Raw genomic sequence first — 23,225 nt, 5'->3', positions numbered from 1 at the left:
GCACGGCCACTTCGCTGAAATCCGCAAAACTGCAGACTTCGCTGGGAGTGGCTGTTCGATGAGTCCGTCGCGGAACTGCTTCGAACGCGTCCCGGTTCTACGGAGGAATCTATTCAAATGCACTGCGGAGTCGCTTCAAGACGCCGATCTCCGTTATCGAGTGGACTTCGCAGGGCGAGAGGTCCGCCTTGCGGTTGGCTCGTCGCGACGCCGCGTTGGAAACGAGTCGAAGGGGCTCCAGCGTGGAGGGGCGAGAAAGTTTCGAGTCGCGAAAAATAGACTTCCGCAGAGGGTCGTGACAAGCAGCGTGTCCGACTGTTCGATTAGGAATGCGCGGTTCGCGTGGTACGATTCCATGGTCGACGAGCTAGTCAAATTTCGTAATCGTTGTAACCGTGGAACCGAATGACCCGAGAAACAGATGCCTCTGATAGAGAACGAGGAGATCGCTCTGGGATTAATCGGCCTGTCGCTCGCGGCAGCGTCTGCGCACCTGTGCCCAAACTTTTCGCGAATTAACTGGAGAGAAATATTCATACCGAGATAGTAATATTTTCTCGAAAACGTGAGGGGAAATTAGGCGAAAATCCGATAACGATCGAAGAGAAGAGAAGAGAAGAGAAGGGTAAAAGTCATACAAAGTGGCGAGTGTATCGTTGATTTCAGATAAATTTCGTGGAAAATTGACAGTACTGACATTTCTTGCAAGAAAACGAGGGTGGATTTATTTCGCGACCCAATTTTCGAAATACGTCCGGACATCGGCGGACATATTCCACTTAAAAATGTCTTACTAGCGGCGGAGCTATTCTACTTAAACCTGTCCGACCAATAGCGTACCTATTCTTTTTTCTTCTTTATGGTTGGCACTCAGACGATCCGCGCGAACGATCGAGGGTGCTTCAACGACGTTCGAGACGCGATTAGATGACTTTTTTGCCTATAATCCCGAATAATCGAGGCGACGGGGGTAATCGAGGTTAACGGCCCGCGACATCGGCTTTATGACGAAGGACTAGTCGAAAAGGAGTCTTTAACGAAGTCACAACCTTCGGAGGGCTGCCTCCCTTCGAGCAGAGCTATTTTCCGACGCGAAAATTGGGGTGGCTTGTATAATGTCGCTGGCTTTATTACCTCGGTGTACGTGTATATTAGGTTTAGAATTTCTTGTTTGCTTTCTGTCCACTTTTGCGTCGCCCTTTATGTGTCGGAAATTATAATTGAGTCCTACGTAAACGAATCTTCCCTCTGGCTAATTGTTTGGTTTCTACGACGTTAAAATGTGAAGAAAATAATTTGCAAACCTAATAACGATCATTTTTCTAATAACATTTACAGGGATTAACCACTTGCGTTGAAAAGACGTGCCACGCACGTCGTAAGGCTTTTGTCGCAGAATCGTCAACGACGTGGTATACACGTCGTCAGGCAATTGTCACAGAAACACTCGTTTGTGAATTTCTTGCCAGCGCAAGTGGTTAATTGAAAAATCTTTTGAAAATCCCCTTCAGCTACCTGCTCTTCACACTTTATTCTCGTTTTAATTCCTTTAACAATTTCGCAATATGTTCCTAATTTGAATCTTCTGTGCCTGTAATTCTGAGTATGGATTATATCACGCATTTCCGTACTAAAGATAACAAATTTTGCAGAAAATCAACTTGTTTATGGTATCTTCTAAATGACTGGAATATAAATCAAGCTGAGGAGAAATACAAAGGACGTCGATTGAGAGGAGCAAGTTCTTTTGTCTGCTATGCCATTCCTGAAGCTGCCCCTAATGAGACTGGCTCGTCCCGAACCCGAAGTATCTCTGGACCTACATATTCCTATAAATCAACGAGTCCGAGTGTTTTACGCTCGGTGTCGGGAACTGTAGAGATACAAATGTTCCCGGGAACAACGTGTTCGGTATATCTAGCAAGCGGCGAGTTGCACGGCAAACTTTTCGTTCCATAGTTCCCAGACATGGCTGAACGTTCTATCGGTCTATCGGAACCGGGTCGTCTGACGGCGCCGGATCCTAAATATTTGAAACTGACGCTCGTCTGCTTCCGAAAGTGCAATATACCCAGACTGGAATCGGAAGTTCCACGGTACCGCGACGTTTGCCGATGATTTCCGCGCTGAAATTTCTACGTGTGCACTGGTCATCTGGCTGTAAAGGAGCTTAACGTATGGAAAAGCAAACCGTGTGTTTCTCCCGTTTACTCACGCGTTCGTTATACGAAAAATAACATCGAATAATACTCTACTGTTATTTAACTCGAAATTTTCTTTCGTAGCGTCGTGTTTGATATATCCAAATAAGAAAATCTATCCGCAATCGGTATTAAAAATCGAATTGATTCTCCTTCTACCTATTTTGCTAGAATATACTATCTAAACACACACACACACGCCAGACCGAACGGGACTAACGCTGTTCTAAGGAATGCTTGCGAAAGCGTCTAGACATCTAAAAATCTGTCCGAGGTAAAGCACAGACACAAAGAGCCAACAGCCCTGTTCAACTCGCGATCAGTCCTCAAGCATACCATTCTCTGGCAGTCAAAACCTTCTATGAAAGGGGAGGATAAAAAGGGAAACGCGTAACAAAAATTCTAAGCTCAATCCAGTTGGATTTTGCGAAAGTGAAAGCGCTTCCAATCGACGCTTAAACGCCGAGAATGGCCTGTTTGCTTCTCTTTCTCACGCGGGAAAGAGATAAAGGGACGAGAAAAAGAAAGGGGTAGGAGCAGGTGGTAGACTCGCGATTCGGTTTTTATCCGATCCCTTTTAACGAGCGGCTTTGAATGGAAGAAAGGGAAATTGATATCGACCTTCGACGAGGGGAACTTGCCTGCAAATTGCCAATTCTCGTTCATTATTTCCTCGGTCGTCCACGTAAGCGAGACGCTACACGGCCGAACGCATTATTGACACTGCCGACGCGACGCGTCGCATTATATTTTGATTTCGCTCGGCTGAATAGTAATTCAGTGCCGATCGATGAATTAATAGTCGACCAAGTGCTTCGTGCCAATTAGTCGCCTGAATTCCGAATACTCCCGTCTCCTTGCTACTCACAATAGGATCGCCCAAGATTTCGTCCCGTTCGAAATTAGATCCCGAAAATTATCCCGATCGAATCTCGGATTTCGGATACCATGGATCGCGAGCTACTAACGATACCTAATAATTATAAATCACGACGGATGTACGTAAGGGACCAAATTTTCTCTTAATAATCGAATATTTACATCGAAAGTGTTTGACTTAAGGTAAGTAGCGTCTGAAATAATTAAATCTCGATTCTCCGTTTTATTCGCATAGTAAAAATATCAGAAATGTTGCAAAATCGACGCCATTTTCACCGAAAAAGGAAATCTCGTGGCGATGTCGAGGTTAAATCCGCGATGGAACGCGGAAGCGGCGAGTACTCGCGCTCAAATTCGCTTCCATCCGATTCTTCCACGCCCTCGTCCGCTTTTCTACCCCCGAGGTCTCCGCGCGACGAAAACGACCCTTCGTTACGCGCCATTACTAGCGAAGCAGAGGCTTCTCGTTATCTGGTTACGCGAACGCGTGGAAAATTTGGTTCCTTTGTACAAGTACGCATTCGAATCACGTAACAGGTCGAACAGAGACCAGTTCTAGAAACTCAAGTGCACTGCAACGCCTCTCGGTTACGCGAAAACGGGCTAGATTGTCACAGAGAAAATATTACACCGAGTATTGTTTTCGCGACTCGTGCTTTCTCATTTTTCACAAAGGTAACAACAATTGCAGGAACTTTTACGGAAAACACCATTTGTTAGGCGCACGCAGATGGAATAATATTTTCCTTCATTTTTTAATCGTCTTTCTACGAGGATATTATACAATGACCCTCTGTTGCAATAAATAATTTCATACTCCTTTTCAGAAGTTTCCACTTCTTCGAACACTTTCATCGAAATTCTGCGATATTAACCCTTTGCGGTCGGCAGATTTCAGCAGAGCAAATTTAGCGTTTCGCAGTTACCATTTTGTACAGCATTTAAAGTCAATATATGGATATTAAAACGCACAGAATTTGTTGAAACTAGTTTGGTTTAATACTACTTATAATACGTAAAAATACAACATTTTTAATTTCTATAATTTTCTGTAGTTTTCTGTATTTTTCGATTTGCGAATGTCCCCGTTGCGGGGACATCGACCGCAAAGGGTTAACGTAGCAATCTTCTTTATTGGCTAGCTTTCCCTGACACAGTGAATTGACAACTACTACTCTTCACAAGTCTTAACTCTCGACTCTTGACTAACAACTGGCGACTAACTGACTCTTGAATCGATAACTGACTTCGCAGTCTTCCAGGACGGGCCCTTTTAAAGCTCGTCCAGAGGACAAGTGCCTCCTCGAAGGAGGAGAAACTCCCTCCACGCCAAGGTCAAGGATGGAAGAGACTCCTCCCTCTAAGTTAGCCCCTCCGAAGGGTCACCCTCGCGGGGACCCTTTCCGAGAAGTGACCGAGGCAGTGTCACCTTCGATTTATGCCGGAGAAACCTTACGTGGCCTGGCCCCAACCTCCTACGGCCTATCTGGCAGCCAAATCCTAACGGGTTCTCTAGACCCGAGTACCAGACTGGGACACTCTATCCTAATAACAGAGTGCCCCTCATTTACCATTCTTACATTAATTTTTTCTCCGTCAAAAATTGCAAGAAATTGAGACAAAATTCTCTCTCCCTCTCGAGGGAGGATTACATCTTCTCCTCGAGTTGAAGATATCAAAAATAATTCCCCGTACATTGGGCTGGAAGCCCGACAATCACTGCCTAAACTCCGCGTTCCTTTTCAGAGAAAATTTTATATCCGTCGAAATCCAAATTCAATCGTTTCGACGTCATATTATTAGGTTTAACGGACGACTTCGTCGCGGAATGGCACAATGCATTTCGCTTGCCAGAATCGTTTCGCATGCACAGAGAGACGCGAGCATTCGCTACGTGAGCGCATGTATTCCGCACGTGTGAATCGCGTCGCATCCCTCTCGGTGATAATCATTATCCGAAGAAGCAGAGCGAAGAATAGGGACACGAAGTGTCTTCGACGAAGCCTCGAGTCGCCGATCATCGCTGGATCATCCGATCCGTGGAGCCAGCACACGATCGAGACTCGGTAATTGATCTGGCTTACAATTAACCTCCGCCTCTTGGATCTGAACGAAAATTTATGGCGCAAAACGCGAGCGAATTAACGAGCAATTTATTCCGCTTTATCGCCAAACGAATCTGATCGAATCGAGTCCTCGCTCGAGTTTCGACCAATCTGGCTGGTTTCAACTCCTTTCAATTAAAGAGAATTAAAGAGAATTAAAGAGAACCGGGATCGTCTGAATACCGAGTAAATACTAGAGTTACCTGTAATTAACCTTTCGAAGGAAGTTCGTGTGTGGTGTAATATCGAGATATCGATTAATCGTGAGGTAGTAAGAGGGGTGTGTGTGGTGTACGATATTCGACAAGCCAAATAAAAGGGTACATTCGGAGTAATACAGCTCGTAAAAAGGAACGCATAACGTCCAAATGAAAACGTCGAACACGTAAAAGACACGAAGAATTCTGCAACAGCGAATTTAAAGATAAGGGATGCAAGAACGTGTTTTTACAACAGCCTCCCGTGGGTACTCGGGAACGTCTGATCAAGTGTGTCTCGGGGTGTGTAGCTTAGGGTCGTTGCGCGAGGGTGTACGCCGGAAATCGAAGCGACAACTTTCGAAACCGGAGAATCGGTGATACTGGCGCGATTTTATTAAAACGGGCCGCCATCGCGATTTCCCGGTCGACATCCACATCGCGAAACTTTTCCTCTAGTTTTAAAATCTCTCGAACAGTATGCCTTTCCAAATTCCATCGGAGCATTTACCTTCCCACCTCCTCACCCCCTCGCGTGCTTCACCAAACGGACAGAATCATTTCGAGTGCATCCCGATAGATTCTACCCGAACACGAAAAGGAACTCCCCGAAGCTCGTCGTGCTTAAGATCGTCTGCACGCGATAAAAACGTAAAAACCGCTGTCCTTGCTTTTAAAGGCCCGGATCCCATCCGCTTCATTTCCCAGGATGCAGTTGCACCGACGGGAGAACACGTGTACCGTTCCAGATTTACTACGTACCGCGTCATTACGGCCTCGCCACACGAAGCTCCGCGTTTTTCTACCCCGTACGACTCAACTTTGACAATTTCATTCCGCCGCGCGATTCGGCTTTGTCGCGAACAGGATATGCGGGAAATGACAGCGAACGCGGCACTAACGAATACGTTTTGCGCCAAGTTTTACGAGTTTACGGAAACGTGGTATAGAGACGAAAGTTCTTTCTAGTTGCAATCTCCGTGACGTTTAACACAGAGTTATCAACTTTCACAGGGATAAACGAAGCGCATTTACGATAGATCTAACGGGGGTGTAATTTTAGAGACACGTATACTCTCGTTGGAACTATCGGTAAAATTGATATCGCGAAATATCGCGTTGTCATTGAAACTATAGATCCGCGACGAGTACTCGATAATATAGAGGAGGATAATTAAAATAATACGATAGGTGTAAATTTCTATGTGTAATTATAATGAGCACGGGCGATATAGACCTCTCCTAAAATCAATTTTGCTAATTTTTACCCCGTTTTTGAAATCTCCACGTTTATTTTACGCAGTTCGAATTATTATTTACGTTTAACACGTTTACTGCCATGGTGGTCATCAGTGACCGATGCTTGTCTCCTCAGTGGGCCTATGGTGGTTACCAATGTCCGACAATACTAATTTTTTAAATTTATGTTTGTCTTATTTCAAGCATTCTTCGAAAATTTGAACAACGTAAACGAATATAACAAATTAATGATTTGCATCATTTTATTTTCCGATATTGTTTGAAAATTCCTCGTAATTGTATCGTAAATAGCGTACGAATAATGGAACTTTGATCGTGGCCCCCTGAGTGTACGATATAAAAATTTCGTGGCAGACTAAGGGTCAAACGCCGACGAGACGCTAATCTCGTTGGATGATAGAAGAAACCGCGTTGGAAACAACGAAAGATCAACTATCAGTAGAATAGGTCAGCCATAAGTCGGAGCCGGCGCGTCAGCGAAAAGGCCGGCAGCAAAAATGAAAAGTAAGTACCATCGCGATAACCGTGGACCCTCGAGCAGAAAGGACGTTGAAGTTAGAGTACCGTGTAACCCCGAAATGCCATAAATCTTCCTCGCCGGCAATCAGTCGGACACCTCGCTTCTGTTCATCGCGATCCTAGCCAATTCCGGTACCGTGCGATGCAAACATCGCGTACCTCGTTCGGATTCATTAACTCCGACCATGAGGAGTTCCATTGGGCCGTGGATCATGGGAACAGAGGATACCGAGAAGAAGGGTAGACGAAAAGAGAAACGCGAAGAAACGGGAGAAAGGGAGTAGTTATTCGTGGCACGAAAAATGAAAGGGTCTCAATTATCCCTCGTGCCACGGTTGTACGTCGCGAACCTTCGTGCACGACATGCAGGAGCATGATTATAATCCGCTGGCTTCTGGCCAGAATCGCATACAAAGCGCACCCTTCCGCACCCCTGTCCCCGGTTGCCCTAAGTGTCCGTACGATACGGGGCGTTTCTTCGCATCGGGGAAAGATAATTAAACTAACAATGTCGGGATCTCACTTGCCTGCTGCTTCCTTCCTCCCTTCCCCCTCTCTACGCCGCCCTCTATTCCTCTCCATTTTTCCTCCCATTTTTTGCCTCGGATCTCATTTAACGACGACGAGAGATTCGTCTCGTGCTCGTCGAGGACCCGACTCTCGGGAATAAGCGAATTATCTCCTCTTCGGATACATACTCGCGTCTTTCCGCGAGTCGAGATACAGGTACACGCACGAGGATGAAAATTTAATCCCGTTCGTTCGTTTCGTCCACGCGATTATCGTTTCGACTCGCGGTCGTGTGTGTGAGTGTGTGTGTTTCGGCTTGTTTAGAGTAATTGGTAGCGATGGTTCGGTGTAGTTCAGTAGATGGCTGGTTCGATTTATCGTGAACAATTTGTACCGATTACCACGATCCATGGAAAGTAGGGAAGTATCGTACAATAATGTCCGCATTGAATTTACGAGTGGATATACTAAATATTCGAAGCTTCGAACCCGTGAATTTCGTAAATGAATTTGAATCGGTTAATTGGACTAATATTCCAGAAAATACGTATATTCATTCGTGTCTATCTCTCCGGTCGAAATTTTCGACAAAAATGTTATCGTTTCTCGATAAGTGTTGCCCTCGAATCAACGCGACAAATTTATCGTCTGCACGTTTCCAAAGAAATTGACAAATCGACGAATAATTTCCCGGCGCGTCCGAACGCAAAGCAGTTCGCTTGATCGATTGCCCGGAGCCATATCGGTATTACTAACCCGTCGAATATTCTACCGGCAATGGTAAAGTTCTACGTGTTCCCAAGCGATCGATCACGCGTGCAGTTCTCTACCGAACTCGTGGAGCTTCCTTGCGAACTCTAAGTGTGCTTCCCGTGGTGTATGTTCTTCGAGAAGCGAGCCATTCTCTGCACGCAGTGCCATCTATGTCGAGGGACGTTACCAGGCGTTTCTAGCCAGCTACTCCGATAAGCTTCTTATCGCGTGTCGGCTCTCACCTTTCCGCCAGATCCGTCGGTATCGGACCACTCTTGCTTAGGGGTGCTTCCCAGTCGCCGCTTCAACCCTCTGTTAGATGGCAGCACGGGCGTTTCACCGATAAAGAGGGTTGTTCCGGCGAGAAAATTTAAACGCGGCGCACTTCGATCATTCCGGAAAAATATACCCAGCGAATTTTCTTCGAATCTTTATCGCAAATTTCGCGTAGTTTATATTAATTTGCCATTTAAATATTTATTTTTATTTTCCTCTACCGATTTGCAATAAATACCCTATGCGACGAATGTCGGTCAATAAAACATCTGCGAATTCCCGGATCTTTTCTACGATTTCGTTTCCTAATTTTGCGATTCGACTGATTCAAATTACACCGAGAATCCAAGCTGTCCAAACGAGATTAACGAGGTACCTAGCTCTCGAAGGGTGGTTCGATTCTCGCGATCCATGGCAACAGCAACGACGAGCCTAAGAAGGCGTGGAACGCAAGAGTAAAGAAAGGAAAGACAGGGGAAACGTTGCTCGAGTGGTGAGTCGCGCGTGCGAAGCAGGAAACTGAGATTCCCTGGGGAACCGTGCTTCAACACAGCGGCAAAACAGCAAGAAAATTCGAGACACGAAGGGACGACAGCCAAAGTGAGTGCACGCGGATATAAGTGGCACACGCAAATACGGCACGTGCTCTGGATGCCTTGGTACACCGATCGGACGGATCATCAACGATACAAGCAGCGTGGATAACGACACAGCGACACCTAAACGCAATTTTTCTCCTTATTTTTCTGCCATATGCGCCGCGATTTCGCGAACGATCGCGAGGAGAGGAACCTGGATGCCACGATCAGTATTCTAGCTTCCTCGAATACGTCATAATTCATTTTCGATCAATTCTGTCGTTAGAAAATAGAAAACATCTGTCAGTAGATATCTACTAATTATGAATCTACTGTATTTAATTGCATCCTCGTCAAAGAATAATAATAAATATTTTTTGATCCTAGATTCTAAGGTTTCTTTTGTTTTATCGACACAGTGCAGAGATCATCAATTTCCATTTCCATTTCAATACCAATTAAGAAACTTGGTGCACGAATTTCTAAAGCACGTGGAAAATTTATCCTAACCCAAGGGAAAACGTCGGGGCTCTGGAAAGCCATATTCTTCGAGTCCAACACCGAAACTCATTATCCTTCTCGCGAACGGTCTAAAGACTATAACCCAGGCTCGACACAGCAATTTTCGAGAAACTGAAACCGCTGCAATTATACTAGCGTCTTTGAAAAGATCCTCGAAGAGAAAGGAAAAGAAAAGAATGGAATAAAAAACGAGCATCCAGGTTTCTCCAACGCGCGGTGAAAGCATGATAAACGCAGAGAAATGTGAACGAGGGGCGTGAGCGAGCAATCCAAGGAGATGGCCAAGTGTGAAGACGAAGGGGTGGTGTGCGCGGTGGCGCGCGTGTACGTGCAGGAGATGGTGGCGGTGGATGCACGGCAAACCCTTTTGTTTGATCGGTAGCGTGCTTACCTGTCGGAATTGTCGAATGCCGCCATTGATCCGCAACGAGTCCGCGGCGATGCCGGCAATTCCGTCGCCTGGCTCGCGCAGCTGCCGCAAGGAGGCAGCACTCGGCGCTGTGGTGGTGTGCAGAGGGCAACAACATCCGGAACAGCAGCACGCGGACGCTTCCGGTTGCGAACTTTGTCGTATTATGCGTGCACTCGGCGACGTCGTGACCAGAACCGGAGGTGGCGGCGCTTGGCAGGGGCAACAGTGATGGCCGCTCTTCACGCTTTCTCTGTAACATAAGCGGATGGGTATTAACCCTTTGAACTCGTTGATCTTTTGGCTAAAGAATAGTAGGAAATCAAAGATTTTCTGCTACAAAGCTGACAATATCTTTTAGAGCAATAAATAAGAATTCGTATAATAATTAACACGTAGAATTATTTCATTTCGATAGCTCGCACACCGTTACATTATCTTAAATTTGACATATTAATGAGTATTAAAATTTGAAATTTTATCAAATGGCGACTGAAAGGCACATCTCGTGTGCAAAGGGTTAATGGCAGCCTGGATTAGCCTTTCATGGATCTGCGTTAATTTCGACTCGATATTCCCTTTAATTCGTTTCTCTTTTATTCTGGCAGAGAAAACGTCGACTTTTCTACTGTAATTTAATTTAGGGGAAATATTTCAACGCGTACGCGCTATTCGCAAAGTGTAAAGCTAGGATCGAGTCGTTAGGAGCGTTTTAGAGTAGGTTTTCGACTGCTGAGATAGAGCGTTGACTGCAACTTGGACTGCAGGGGGTTAAAAGGTTTATGAAATCGATTCAAGTCGTAAATGATGTAAGTCACAGTGTGAATGCCGATTAACCCCTATTCCGAACGGTCCGATGCTATTACTACCCTGGAAACCAACCACGCGACGAGATTCATCCTGTAAGGACATCTGTAAGTGGTTGTGTCTTGACCTAAGTTAGACGCTCCTCGACAGGCCTAGATTTATAGAGACCACTTAATGGTGAAAGCTCGGGAAAGCCTGACCAGCGTTCAACCACTCAGAGCCGTCAACAAGCTAGAGCCATTTCCCTGAGATCTGCCAAGCGTGATGTCATTAGGCTTGAACAGCGCGGTGCATGGCACGAAAATAGTCACTTTGACTAGAAACAGGGCCGAATATCAACTAACTCGAAGGCTTTGTTACACGTCGCAACTGTTTGCAGAGATTATACGGTGGAGCTTCCTTACGGTGATTAATTAATCACGCACGCTGCTGGGGATTCTATGACACCGGTACATCGAGTTTGTAAGTTTCTGATGGCCGCGAGTTTACCCTTGTCATGGGGGTACCCTCGTTATGGTTCGTGGGGAACGCGTAGTAGCGTTGACCTATTAGGTCAGCCCAGTTGTTTACGAACTAACATGGCCACGGTCACGAGTGTTTTCCGACAGAGTTATCCGTTAACCTTCGACGTGTAAACGAGCTTGTCGAAACACCTCGGCGAAGAAGAAGAAGCACTACAACGCTATTAAAATCACTCACGAGAGAAGTACGAGGCTGAACCGATCGAAATCCGATTTCTTTGGAAACTTCTTACCAGGAAGTTTCCCTTAATCCCTGGTCATGAGTGAACGCGTTAACGGGAAGGTCGAACTAACCTAAACCAAAGTCTAATTCTCTTCCCACCCAGACTTCGTTACGTTTTAATTCCAAAATCTCTGAACCTACTGCCTAATACCTGCGATAAATCCCATAGAAATTTGACCTCTGCGAATCGAAACTGCCAAGACACGCAGTGCTCTAACGCGAATCTAAAATTCTCTGTGGCACGGATATAATCGGGTATTCCGTTACCAGGCGTCGAATTGTTCATTCCAATTAGACTCACGGTAATCTGTTCTCGTTACAAGCCGGAGATCGGTTTCGTTAGTCGGCGAATTCAATTAGAACGTTACAGAGCAACCATTCCAGGAACGTTATAATGTTATCGCGAACACGTCGATCGTCGGAATGCGGGACATTAATGAAATTGTATCTGATTAACAGGAGACGACAATGTCAATTTCGGTATTGGGAGTTAATTATCTTATGCAATTGGCAAACACGCGAATGTCAATGGAACTGCCTCTGACCACGCGTAGATATACGTGCGCATATATATTTATGTAATACATACAGGTATATACATATAAAATATACATGTGGGTGTAAACCCGAGCTGTTCCTGGTGACCTGGTATCGACACGGACCATCGACGCAATGCTACGTCGCACAGCGGGCACTTTTGGCCAAAAAGCTGGACGAAATTCAATTTTTCAAGTGTAAAACTGCGTTTTGCTACCGCACCGCAGTTGTTATATACATTTAAATGAATCGAACGCAGCGTGGAATTTTGAAATATGACACAAAATTACCGAGATATAGGTTATCGAAATTGACGAAATTGAGTTATTCTATGCCTTCGTATTTATAGCGTGTTCAATGTACCGGCACATTTTGTACCTAGGAAATTTTACGTTTTAATAGTTTTCCCATAAACTCTATTTGATATCTAGAAATATAAACCTTGCAATTCGACGATACAGAATAAATTTGAATTTATATGTGTTATTCTTGTTAAGACTAATCTAAGACTACGCGTTCGTTCTATTTACAACTACGCTCCTTCACCTCATGCCTTACCATTTAAGTTCCGAAGACCGTGCCATTATCAACAACACAGTTGGTCACATGTTGAGACACTACGTCCGCACGCGGCGAAGAATAACACGTAACTAAGACAGGAAAACGTTCGCGAATATTCACCAAGAGCCTGACCAATCCTGACGATGTTTACGTCAGATCCTACCTACAAAGTACGCCTCGCACTGGCGATACTCCTAATGGCCCGTTTCCCTTGCAACGATATTGTAAACGAAGCGATTAAATATTAAAATATACAGCAATATAATAAAATTAGTAAATTTTTTAAAAGGAGTTACAGGAAGTACAGGAATGAAAATTTGGAGAAAAAAGACCAATGACGACTTTCCATATTCAAAAAGTAGTAAAAGTAGTTAATATAAGTGCAGCGCGGAAATTTATATTCTGAACGCATAAATTAATATCGTTAAAATTTGCAAAAAGGGCGTAAATTATTATATTTATCGTCAATAACAAATTGTTTGCAACGTAAATTAATGATTAAAATGAAAAAATTAATAAATTATTGGCTATAACATGATTTTGATAACGCACTTGCGTTAAAATGTACAAATAATTTGCAAAAATGATTATGAATTATTACACTTATTGTTAATAACAAATTAATATTGTTACTAACAAATTGTATGCCATCTATATTTGTAATAAAATTGAAAAAATTTATAAATTATTGGGTATGAGGGCGGAAAATTATTCATTAATAAAATTGGTGAAGTTCGAAAATTTCTGATCGGAGTGGGGGGCTCAGCCGATCGGAGGCTATATAAAGGACGACGCGTCGCTGCTGGAGTCATTTGTCCGTTTGGCCTCGCGCGCGTAACATTAAAATTTTCGTGTGCGGGAACGGGAGTGGGGTCGAAGTGAGGTTGGGGTTGACCACCCCACCCACACCCCACTCCCTTAAACAATTTACTAATAATTTTTTTTATTTTCAGCTATTAATTATTTTTTTCTTTCAGATTTTAATTATTTTTTATTGCTTCATGTTTTAATTAAATTTTTTTATTTCAGATGTTATTTTTCATTTATAGTTATTTATATTTGAACATTCGAATATTTCGTATAATATTCGAATGTTTCGTCGTTGGGTTGATTATGTCTCATCGTTGGGTTGTTCATGTCTCATCGTTGGGTTGTTCGTTCCACTTGGTAGATCTTTGTGATTTATATCTTTGTGATTTTTGTGATTTATATTTCATTTTGTTTAAATTTACTAATCCGTTTCCTTTCAGGTTAATATATTTTTGTTACAGGTTTATAAGACACGCGGGATGCGTGCGTTTAGACCTAAGTAGTTATAAGTTGGTCTAAGATAGATGGCTAGACTAAGTTTCATGTGCGCGCTATCTGTTCAAAGGTAAGCCACCTAGCTTGGAGCGTATATATACATTTCCTTACCCTTCTCGTTACCAAATGGAACACAATTGTTCTCGCGATAGTCGCGACCTTTCTTAAGTACCGACTAGCCTACACACGTACTTGCCGTGTACTCGATAGCTCCACGCCTCGTAAGTCATCCTCACGACTCGTCTCCGACACTCATTTCTGCCACTGTCAATCTCGTCATGCATCGAGATCTCTGGTGGCTCTCGGGCTGGTGAGGCATCTGGAGTAATGCGAGGGTCCGTCGACCTTAGTCGTCCTGGGTGCCAATCCGTGCACACGACCGGGGGATGGGCCCTGCAGTCGGAATCATTGCAAGAGCGTGCCTGCCTGCCCCTCTAGCACTTGGTGGCTATGTGGTTATGTTTGCATAGAGCCGGGGTATGGAGCATGCGCGTGATTCCGACTGTTAGGCCTCGCATAGGACCCTCGGATTGCCTCTGGGTGTTTCACTGGTTCGTTAGTTGCCTCAGGTCATCGAGTAAGCCATGGCGAGGTCGGCGGTGGCAGGGTGGGCAAGGCCCAATCGGGAGGGTGCTGCGGTTGGAGTTGTCTTGTACACGGGAGTACGTCGCGTAGGCTAGTCGGTCTTTCGAATAATCGCGAACCGAAACCCCGTTTGTAAGACACGAAATATAATAAAGTGTCAGTAGATTCGCTTTAATTTAATTCGCTCCAAGTTAGATTAGGCTACCTTTGATACAGGTAGCACCAGTAGGCTGCGCCACTAGGGCGCATGTCGGGTCTCGATGCGCAGCCACCTCCACGTGGTGAGACCTGGTAATTGGTATCATTTTCCAAAGATTTATCTTTGGAAAATGATTCCAAGCTAAGAGCTACGCATACATTGATATATAAATTTGTAATCGGCATCCCACAAAATCCAGAGATTCCAATTTTTGTGCAGGTCAAAACGTGTCTTCATATTTTGGCCAGCTTGTCGACAAAAGTCTCAACTGTGTGTCGCAACCAGTAGGAATTCGAACCTGGTAATTATACTCGCAACGCGCGTAACTCGAACAATTACAACCAAATTGGGGTAAGATGAAATTTTAACGAGCTCGTAATGGCAAACGTTACGAGAGGGTCGTTCATTGGCGGAGTACAAAGGTTTGGTTGTTTCGGTGGATGCCGGGCCAGCCAATTTGCAAGTCGCAGTTGGCTGTAATATTTACCCAACTCCGTGTGCGGTAAATATTAGCTTACAAATAAGAAAATTAACGGATGCGAATACCGACTAGAGTGGGTTAATTAGAAGCGAACGGAGCATGTTGTAATTAGAAGTAATTCTTGCTTCGTTTAATATGGACGCCCGTTTCCTTGTAAATACCCAATAATATCATGGAATTTAATTTAGAAGAAATTAAACCCTCGTATCGAATGGCCACTAATGGGATAAAACAAAGAATTATTTAAAATTTAATTTGTAGCTTTCTAACCTATTCTTGGAATATTTACATATCTAAACCTCGTCAGTTATTATTATTGTCACCCTGACTACCGCTGACGCAAATTCGCGCCATTTCTAACATTTCGAAGCAAGTTTCATTACTTTCATCCTTACTTAAAGTCCACGGCAACCAGCTGCGTACTCTATTTCTACTGGCTTTCAACGGAAGAAAAGCGAAAAAGATTTCCAGCTGCGAGTGCGTTAAAATACTAGCTTTTAGCCACTAACTGCCAGTGTCATAAAAATCAAGAACTCGACAAAACCGCGCTCGTCGTGTTCCTCTCTGCGATACTCGCGTGCAACCAAGAATCTTTTTACGTCTAATTAAGGACGTTGCGAGTTACCCCAATTCCTTCTCCGCAAGGAAGAAACCGCGCGACAAGCAGCATGTAATACCAAGAGTCGAGGGAATAAAAGCGAAGAAAAGGGAGCGAAGGTGAGCCTCGACTCGGGGGTAACTAATTCGATTTTGTCCGCAGAATGTGCTCGGGGTATTGTGACGACAGCGTCTCTTTGTCCACCGTCTTTGTGAGCTGAGTGCTCTCCGGTTCGAACGTCGATGCAAAGAGAGAGAGCGGCGTCTCAAGTAGATATCGTTAACAGCGCTCTGCCAACCGTCGAGACCAAGACGTTCGATTTCCTCTGATTTTCTCCGATTTTCTCCAATTTTCCTCGACTTTCTTCCATACCCTCCGATCCTCCAAACGTAATAACGCGATTATGACGCGTGCCGGTTCCGCTTCCGGCCGTAAACTTCCGGCGAATTAACTGGGAACGAGCGTCGTTCCAATTTCATTCGCACCCCGCGACGTTTCGTACGGCTCGATAACGATTTATCGTTCGATCGAGATTCGGTCGCCATTTAATTGCACTTTCCTTGCTCCACATTCTGCCGTTTTAATTACAAAGCAGCAACGATCGATGACGCTCGTCACGCGTGACATCCAGTTACACGCGTTTTACATCTTGACAGATTGTGTAAATGTACAATTTTGTTTGCACCGGTTTCAGTTTCACACGGCAGGCAAGGATAGTGGATGATTCTCACTCGCGAATGTAAATCAGGGTCCGTCGCTTCCTCGCAATTTTTGAGCTATTTGATTTTCCCATAAAATAATATTAAAAATAATATTGAAATACGGAATAAAATATTCCTACAAATTTTTAATTTGCTATGTATGACGACGATATAAGAATATTTCCAGATTTCTTCGTTTCAACTATCGTTCACCGAGGAATGTACATGGCGAGAACCACCCTGATTTACATAATTAGGTTCCCGAAGGAACGTTCACAACGTGGGATTAAATTCTCTTAGGTTCCCCTTCCTTTAGGCAAGCTAATTCCTCTTGGGACCGATCTTCCTATAGTGTTACGCCGCCTGGAGCCCGAAATAATCTCTGCGGTGGTAAAATAAACGAATATTTATTACCATTTGTAAATTCGTATCGCTTAAAAATACCGTGTGTTTATTTCACACGTATATTTCCTGCTTTTTCCTCTCATTTTTTCCTTTCTAGAAAGTCGCAACGAACGAAGATGCAACGCTCAGGTGACGCGCCATTTATTACCATTTTCCTCGCGTTCGAGGAAAGAGTAAGGCAGAAAAAATTCGAGGAAAGGCATTATTCGTGGTCGGACCTGTTCCAAATCCTTCGCCCAGCCCCTTTTGGATATTATACTCGATGCCATATGTTATCTCAATGAAAATTCTGTGTCTGCCCCGGCTCTCTGCCTTTCGACTGGTCCCTTTGCAGAGGCTTTACCCATAAATCTTTGGCATGGCATTCGGCCCGACAACTTCGTACATCGCTGGGAATAATGCTCGTGTACCACCTGAATATCCGCAGACTCCATTAAGTGGGATTAATTTATAGCGGTGTCGTCTGTCGTGTTCAAAGTTTCTACCCTTCGAACGGTCGTAAACGAAAAAATATGTCCCCGTCCTTGCGTCTGTAACGGAGCTTCCGGTACATAATAACGCTTTTACTTAGCTCCGAACTTGGTAACTCGCGCTGTGACGCTGCACGCTGAGCGATCTCACAAAGTTTCCATGTTCTTGAGATAACAGGACGGAGTACGGGGCGACTTTCTGTCGAAACTAGCATGCCGATGTTTCAACGAATAACCGAAGCTTTAAGTCGCCGTATAGCTAACGTTAAGAGATTAATTCGACTATGTTCGAAGAGTTCGAACCCTTAAAGGGGTTCCACGAAAAGCGAAGAGTTAACTCTTTGGCCTACAATCACGTGTAAGACTCGTGGTGAGGGTTTCGAGCCAAAACTGATTATCACGAGCCTGGCACGTGGTACATCGGTCGGGCTAAAATTGACTATCACGGGCTTGATACGAGGCACATCGACCGGGCCAAATGTTAACACCACGTGTCACGCCCGTGGTTTGTCGATATGCCTCGCGTAAATCGTGTACGATTGGTACAACTTAAGACAGATGTGTCGAGCCGTGGACTGGCTCGAAGGCAGTTCTGTTTACGTTTTGGAATTACGCTGTTCGATGTTAAATCGTAGAGCAAAGGGTTAAATGCAGGGTCAGGAAAATCTTCGAGAAACGGTGGACATAAACCGAGGATGTCTGACTCTTAGATCCGAATAATTTTCTTTGCTCGGGATTGGCGAGCGATCCTCGAAAGAAGCCAACGATCGTAACTTCCTCTGAGAAGGGAAGCTAGCTATCTCTGGTCTCGTCGTCTCTAAAACGAGACCATTTCCCTAGCAAGATCGATTCCGTTCACCCTAGTCTCCAGCCAGGAGGATCCGAATGCAGAGTTGCGCGGAAGAATAAGGATGTCGCGTTCGGAATTTTCCTCTTCGGAAACAGGTATCCGCCTGTTCCCTGCACCCTTTCGGTGCATACACAGTCGACTTCCGATACACGCACGGAGAACCATGGCATCGTTAAAACGTCGTCGACGATGCTCCCAACTTCGAGGATACACTCCAATTCTCTCGGCCCTTAAGATCCCGTGAAGCCCGGCTTCTCGAGGGAATAGAAGGCTTCTGTTCCCGCAAAATTCGATCTCCGACCTCGGCGAAACTCGACGAGAAGCGTTCCGAGGCCGGAAATTCGCGCGAGGTCGTTTGGTCCGCGAGAAGATTCGGCCACAGACGGAAAGAAATGGCGAACCGTGTTCCGCATGGGCGATAATCGCGGACGAGAAAATATACCGGTGAAACATTTCGCCAAGAATCGGCCACTTTCATCGCACCCGCGATTGCACGCCGAATTGCTGACCTGCTGCGAGAGAAAGTGGCCAATTTTCTCTCCACCCTCGAGCACCTCGGTAAAAACCGAGCTGCCTCGAGATGACCATTTCCGCAAGCGTCTGTCAAACGCGGACGCTCCACTGGGCGTAAAATCCACGATTTCTAGAAACCACGACGACCCAAAATTCAGGGATACAGTCTCGAATACTGCTGGATCACTTTTTCCTCTCTGGAATCAGGCTGGAAGAAGAGATCCATCAGGGACTGCATAATCTCGAGAGTAATCTTCTTCTAAGGTCGTTGGACAATTTCTCGCGAAATTCCTCACGTACTCTGGCTTACGTTGCACACGACGAAGATCCCTGAAAGGAACCGTTGAAATACAAGAGGGAATTTCACGATCCTCGCGCTCAAGGAATCCCGAGGAATCCCGAGGAATCCCGAGGAATCTCGAGGAGGAAATTTCGACGCGGAATCGACGGAACGGCGTCGAATCGGTGCTGAATGGCGAGACCGTTCGCCGGTCTAACGCTTTCTTATCGTTGAAAGATGAAAGGAAACACTACGCGGCTCCCTGTCAGGATAGCGGAAAATAATACGAGCGGATTATGAGGGGGATTGGAGAGATACTGCGCCGTAAATAGTGTTTCAACCGGTCGGACGTGTTAAGATGGCCGTCGAAGGATATACGACGGGAATTCACCTCGAAATAGAGCACGCCGGGTATTTTGTGTACATCGACGACTCTGTTCGTGATACATGAACCGCTTGAAACGAGCCAAACCAACGACGAACAGGCAAAATTATCGCTGATCGTAAATCATTCGGTGATTAAACAGCGTTAGCTCTTCGAATAGGCTCTGGCCACTTTGGTCAAACTGTTACATTAACTTTACGATCTCGGATAGGCTTCGCTCATCCTCTCCATTGTGTACACGAATTACCTACAGTCGGAGTTCAAACGCTCTAGGAGAGTGAAATATTTGGTAAATAAAACGTGTAATCAATGCGCTGGCAGAGACTCCGATTATAAACGAGGAGGAATAGCGAGCACCCAGAACTAAATCGCGCCAAGGTACAGCTGTCTGTCGAAGACTCGTTGGAAAATTACATCGCGCGATGTACGAAGCGAGTTAATTAACTCGCGAACGATGAATCAGACAGGACGATTTCCGAGAAACGAGCTCCGTTCTCAAAAGTTTCTTCGTTCCTTCGTAGCTCGGACCAGGCTCGTACAGGCGCCGAGTTACGCGGGATCCGCCATTTCCGGAAACCACGGGTTTCTCTTATACGCGAGGTAAAAATTATCCGTGTACCCAGGATAATTACGCGAGGTAAATTTCCTCCAGTATCCGATATAGTCGGTACGATATTTCCGTCTGCACGCACAATACCCCGAAATACAGTTGCTTCCTGAATCGCAATGGCGGCGCGGCATGTCGTCTGGTGACGTATGTATAAGGAAATTGAGGTTGCCGTGAATTTGGAAATAGGAAATACAGGCCACGCTGGCAACACGAGCTGCTAGATGGCTACAGATTTCGAAACGAGGTCGCAGCTTAACCCTCTGCACCGGAAACCTTCGCGAGCGAAGCCCCTTTTGCAAGTATGGCGGCCAACTCGAGCCGCTAAACAGAGGGCAAGTGCTGCTGCGAGTTTGCGAGCTAATCGAATTTTTGCGACGAGGCGTATCGTCTTCGAGGGTATCGAGTTGGACCGGTAGAATCTTGAACTATGGGTGCGCTAACTCGGAAGCTTGGAGTCGCGGAAGCGTCTGCTGAACGGTGCACCAGGGTACACCTTCTAATCTAGATGACCAGGGGTGCCGAGCTTCGAACGAGACCACAATGTATCATCAATTATCTCGCGGTCCATCTCGAATGTGCCTCGAATCGCGGCTGTAACTTCTAAACTTCGTCAGCTATATAAATTGAAACTTCCCCGCTTCATAAGTCCCGAGATTGCGTCGAACCGAAGACCTAACACCCGAATAAAGGATCGAAGGCGTGATTTTAATCAGTAGCGAATGGTACCCGAGACGAAGCATTGCGAAATTGAATGATCGTGGAGGTAGCAAAACCGAGTATTTGTTCAGCAAACGTTTACAGTGGTCGATACAATCGACGTAATAAACAGCGTGACGCGCGAGACACGAGTAATGATTTATAATCACCGAACAATTGCAATAAGGTCGTAAAGACGTCTCGCAATCATGTAAAGTCAATCAATCTTTACAAAGTCGTCGTGCAATTATCTTATAGCCGCAAACCTAACCTTAAATATAGTTACTTTATAGTCATCTTACTACCTCGCACCGCGTCCAATTATATCCAGCGTCCTAGTTCTTTCCCAAACTTTCAACGAGCCAATCGAAGCGAAGAAAATGTACTCACGAAGTTCGGTACGAGAACTAGCACACCCTGTACAGCGACGTAGCCAAATAGATGAGGCAGAGCTTACCTAGACACGCTCCTCGCCAGATGCAGCGCCGAGGATGGCGCCAGCGAGTCCCTCCGATCGCAGCGACACCTGTGTTGGTGGGAAGCCTGCCTGGACCGGTAACCAGTAGGCACGATCGTCTGCTGCACTTGCGTTTGCGGTTGCGGCTGCGGCGGCTGCGGCTGTGGCTGGGCCTCGCCGTCGAGCCTGCAGTGCAGCTCGATGTCCGGTACCGATCTCGTGGCCGGATCCTCGGTGGTGCCGCTCTCCTCGGAGCCGCCGAGCCCCGAGACGGACAACTGTGGCGAGGCAACCAAAAAGGTTGCTCGATCCTGTCGCGTGAGCACCGGCTTGCCCTGAGACGCCGCGGCAACCACGACGGGCGGGGGTGGCGCCCTGCTCAGCAGGGCCGCCGTCTCCTCGCTCGAGCCGTAATCGGTACCGTTCCCACCCTCCTGAGAGCCCACATTGCCGTTCGTGTTCATCTTCCGGCCAGATTCTCTGCTGTCGCGTCACGTCGCCATTTCCTGCAACACCAATTTTAGTTCCCATTTCATTTCGTTTCATTCTGTGCTTCTAGAAGAGGAACTGGGTCCAATTGTTAGGCGAGGGACAAAGTGTCGTCGAGGATAAGAAAGCTCGCCGAGTGTCAGTGTCTATTAATCGGGTGTATTTAATTTTGCAAGCGTTTGAAAATCGCCGAGCAACTTGGTCGATTTGCTAAGCGAGGGATGAAGCTGTTGCCTGGGATAAGTAAGCTCGTCGGGTGTGTATTAATTAGAGTCTGCACACCGTGGTTGGTGGACTGAAGTGTTTGATAGAGGTATGAATGGAGGGTGCTCTGTCTGGGGCGCTGAAGGTGTGAAAGAAGGTGTGTTTGGAGCAAATACTCGGAAGTCTCGGGTGAACGGAGGATGCTGTTTTGGCCTTGCCTGGGGAAGTCTTTCAGAGACGGCTGCGCCGAATAGGAGGAACGGAAAAAAGGCTGCAGAGATGAATGACGTGGAAATGGAGGATCGTTATTATTTCACTCGAGTTCTCGCCGAAAACTTGTCCGCAACTTCCTATTCTTACGTTATCCTTTCTATCGTAAGAGGATTTTTCCGAAAGACGGATTCGTTACCCTCACGCGACTCTCCGCGCGGAATGCACGCGATGAGCTCGCTTGAATTCGCTTTCCTCCGACTCCAATATCCACGTCATCCAGAACGAACTTCTCGCTACTGGATCTTCTCGCACCTCGGACCCCGTGTTCCCCGAATCCCGATAATGCTGCTGAATTTAAGGATCGATGCGAGCGAATTTCCGCGACACGCGTGGATATCGATTCCCGAGATGGATAAACGAAGCGGAGCTAACTCAAAGCGTGCAGAGGCACGTCTGTGAACCGTCGAGTATCGACAACCGATAGGCCCGTGTCGTTGGCTTCAAACGAACGGTCCTTGACTCCTCGAAACCGACGCCTGGTCGAAACTCGTCGTTTTCGCTTCCTCGTTTACCAGTTCGCGCAGATTTACCGCCTGTCACGCTTCCGTCGCGCGGTTCAGTCTATTCGCTAAAATACACGCGCCTGGTCGAGGCTTACCGCCATCTTCGTCGAGATTTTCCCGTTAAATATGGCTGTTTAAAGTCCAGACAGGGGGAACCACGCCGACGAAATTACGACACTCGACAAAAGCCACGCTATATAAAATTCTATTATTAAAATTCTCAAGGGATCCTTATTTTAAGATACACCTCGCTGAAACGTTGCAACCGACAACCCCTTGTTGCGTGGAAAATAGTTGCAAGGGTCAGGTTCAACCCTTCGGTCGCGATCACCGGTCATGGAATATATTAACGATCAAAGGGTT

The 23,225-nt window shown here is 45.8% G+C and overlaps 1 protein-coding gene across 2 annotated transcripts in view; it reads right to left on the bottom strand.

Moving 5' to 3' along the window:
* SK (small conductance calcium-activated potassium channel) overlaps window positions 1-21,857 on the bottom strand; it is a 180,325-nt gene extending 158,468 nt beyond the window's left edge. For both annotated transcript variants that reach the window (XM_017899325.1, XM_017899326.1), the window contains exons 1-2: window positions 21,394-21,857; window positions 10,192-10,462 (exon numbers count right to left, since the gene is read on the bottom strand). In XM_017899325.1, the coding sequence (XP_017754814.1) occupies window positions 10,192-10,462; window positions 21,394-21,857 (735 nt within the window). The remainder of the gene's footprint in view (window positions 1-10,191; window positions 10,463-21,393) is intronic.
* Between the last annotated feature and the right edge of the window lie 1,368 nt (window positions 21,858-23,225).

This window comes from Eufriesea mexicana, unplaced genomic scaffold (genome assembly GCF_001483705.2).
Source record: "Eufriesea mexicana isolate 0111107269 unplaced genomic scaffold, ASM148370v2 scaffold812, whole genome shotgun sequence".
NCBI lineage: Eukaryota > Metazoa > Arthropoda > Insecta > Hymenoptera > Apidae > Eufriesea > Eufriesea mexicana.
The sequence above is the reverse complement of the archived record's forward strand: the minus strand, read 5'-3'. Positions and strand labels throughout refer to the sequence as shown.